Here is a 2,871-nt window from a genome sequence, read left to right as displayed (position 1 = left end):
GTGCAAGTTCAATCGCGCGAAACATTCCTCAAGATGAGACAAGTGATCTTCCGCATGGAGGGATTTGAAGAGCATGTCGTTGATATAGACCTCCATCGTTTTACCGAGTAGTTCCGAGAACATCCGGTTCACGAGTCGTTGATAAGTTGCGCCGGCGTTTTTGAGGCCGAAGGGCATCACCTTGTAGCAATAAGTTCCGCAATCTGTAATAAATGCATGTTGGGGTCGAAAACTGTTATCTCGAAATCAACGACTAAGATTATCATTTTAGCAAATTCTTCACGAAATACTTCTCGAAAGAAAGATCGGAAGAATACAAATACTTATGGACGAGGGTCTCCGGAAAGATCGGTACGAAAAGAGACAGGTCAAGACCCGAGAACCGGACCGTTCTCACTTGTCCGCCTCGCCCATTGGCGAGGACGACCATCACCGAGGTCACCTCGCCCGTGGGCGAGGACGACCAGCACCACGGTCACCTCGCCCATGGGCGAGGATGACCAGCACCACGGTCACCTCGCCCATGGGCGAGGACGATCCGCGCTCGGTTCACCTCGTCCTAGGGCGAGGACAATCCAATCCCGGTCAGCCCGACTCGTTTCGACCCTCGTGTCCTCCGTATAGTTGTGATATCTGACTTTTGGATCATATACCTCTCGTTTCGTCTCGATCGGAGTTCTTCTTGATGTTTTACGACTAAAATCGTAGAGAAGCCCGAAGGCCTAAAAACGGCCCTAGAGGATCTAAACGGCCCGAGCCCAATGGGAGTTATGACGGTTTATCCTAACTCGCGGAAGTAGGATAAACGTTAAGTTTCCGAAGATAAATATCAAGATTCGAGGATAACTACAAAGATCGACGGAAAATGGAATATTCCCAAAAGAGATAAACTTGGGCCCAAAGGCAAAGGAGTAAATGGGCCACCGACCTAAAACAACAATATAAGGAGAGCTGGAGAAGAAGAAAATGGATCCGAGAATTTAGACTTAGAAAACTCCTGCTAGCTTAGGGAACTTAGAACTTAGGTGGTTAGACTAGCAAGGCAAGGCTTAAGACGTTTTGCCGCCTTTCTATTCTGTTTTTTTCTAGTTAGCATATCTCTACTCCTCTCGGAAAAGTCATGTATTCATACTATTTCATTAATAAAATGCCTCCGAGCGACTGTTTATCTTTATTTTGCTATCTATCTTTTTACGTTCTGAAAGTGATTACGCAGAGAATTCGGACCTTCAGGGAAAATCGGGTTTTATTGGTTTTACTCCATACTTATTCATTAAAATCGATGGTGTGAATTTCGGTTCCCACAATGCAGTTTTTTCACGATCGTTAGGGTTCATCATAATTTGATTGTAACCCGAGAAAACATCCATGAAGGATAAAAGTTCGTTTCCCACAGACTCGCCACTTTCCGTTTTTCTTCTTGACCACTACAGGGTTGGCGAGCCAGTCTGGGTACCTCACTTCTGTTATCGATCCGACTTTAAGCAGTTTTTCAACTTCGTCGTTGACCGCAGTAGCGCGCTCGGGTCCCAACTTTTGTCTTTTCTGTTTGACTGGTTTGAAGGTTGGATCGATATTCAGCTCGTGGCAGGTTATTTTGATGTCAATCCCTGGCATGTCTTCCGCAGCCGAGGCGAACGCGTGGAGATTCTTTCTTAGACAAGCTATGAGCTTAGTCCTTAAAGGTTCATGGAGGTTGGCTCCGATCTCGATGCATCGTTCGGGGAATGCTTCGTCAAGAAATACTGATACTACGGGTTTGCAGGTTGGCTCGCGCTTTTCTTCTAGAATCTCGGCTTTCCTTAATTGCCAGAAGAGTTCTGCTGAATCTTGTTCTTGGGCTTTTTGGTCGGAGGCCAACTTTTTCCTAGGAATGGTCTCGGAATCTGATTTTTTCGTTTTATTTCTGCGGCAAAGCAGACTTGTGATACCCTCGAGTTTCCCCAGATCGTCTCGATTCCGCAAGGGGTTGACAACTTGAGGCAAAGATGGTACGTTGATGGAATTGCCTGCATAAGATTCAACGACGGTGTGTCCATGATTACGTTGTATGACGCAGGTCTGTCGACAACTAGGAACTCAATGATTTTTTCCGTAGTTCCAGCTTTTACTATGAGGTTAATTGACTCGAGTGCCAAAGTGGTCTCCCCTGAGAGTCCTACTAGCGGGCTAGGGTTTTCCGCGATTTCTGACCGGTCATTCTTCATTCTTTCGAGGGTGTTTTTGAAAATAATAGTAGCCGAGCTTCCAGTATCAATTAGGATTCTCGCGACGTCGATGTTCTGGATTGTCAACTCGATGACAAGGAGGCCGTTGCGAGGTTTGGTCTGGTTGACAGTTGCTCTCCCCTTAAAAGAGATGACGTCCGTACCGGTAGAGTCTGGTATGTTCTTTCTGTCGTTAATCGGCCTATCTGATTGGGTATTTTGCGGCTGAGAGTTAGATTGATCCGTACCCCCGTCTTTCTAGCGCCAAACTGTGGGAACAGAAATTCGCACTGTCGATTTCCATTTAAATTAGGAAAGTTAGGAAAACCCTAATTTCCCAGAGGTCCCGGATATCTGCTAAACCACACGCCAAGCAATCAGAACACGAAATAAAGACGAGAAAAATAAGAAATCGTAAAAAAAAGCAAAAGGTTTCTTATTCCGAATTCGCGTATGAGCGTTACAACAAGGTAGAAGCCTCGGCTAAGAGAGCTGTCGGCGAGATTCCTAGTTCTAACAACCTAAGACTGCAAAACCTAGTTGAGTCGCAGCTCGAAATAACAAAAACGGAAAGTTGCCTAAATGCCCTAAGTACTTAGTTTGCTCTGAAAAAGTTCTCTCTTTGTGCCTCTCGCCTAGGACTCCTTATATACTCCCTCCAAGG

At 45.7% G+C, this 2,871-nt stretch overlaps 1 protein-coding gene across 1 annotated transcript; it reads right to left on the bottom strand.

Annotated features, from left to right (window-relative positions):
- Positions 1–1,326: 1,326 nt before the first annotated feature.
- On the bottom strand, positions 1,327–2,207 carry LOC106314892. The gene is made up of 2 exons (XM_013752698.1): positions 2,112–2,207; positions 1,327–2,061 (listed from the first exon to the last, which is right to left on the bottom strand). The coding sequence occupies exons 1-2, from the start codon at positions 2,205–2,207 to the stop codon at positions 1,327–1,329; spliced, it is 831 nt and encodes a 276-aa protein (XP_013608152.1).
- Between the last annotated feature and the right edge of the window lie 664 nt (positions 2,208–2,871).

This window comes from Brassica oleracea, chromosome C9, assembly GCF_000695525.1.
Source record: "Brassica oleracea var. oleracea cultivar TO1000 chromosome C9, BOL, whole genome shotgun sequence".
In the NCBI taxonomy this organism is placed as follows: Eukaryota; Viridiplantae; Streptophyta; class Magnoliopsida; order Brassicales; family Brassicaceae; genus Brassica; species Brassica oleracea.
This window is presented reverse-complemented; position numbering and strand designations above follow the sequence as displayed.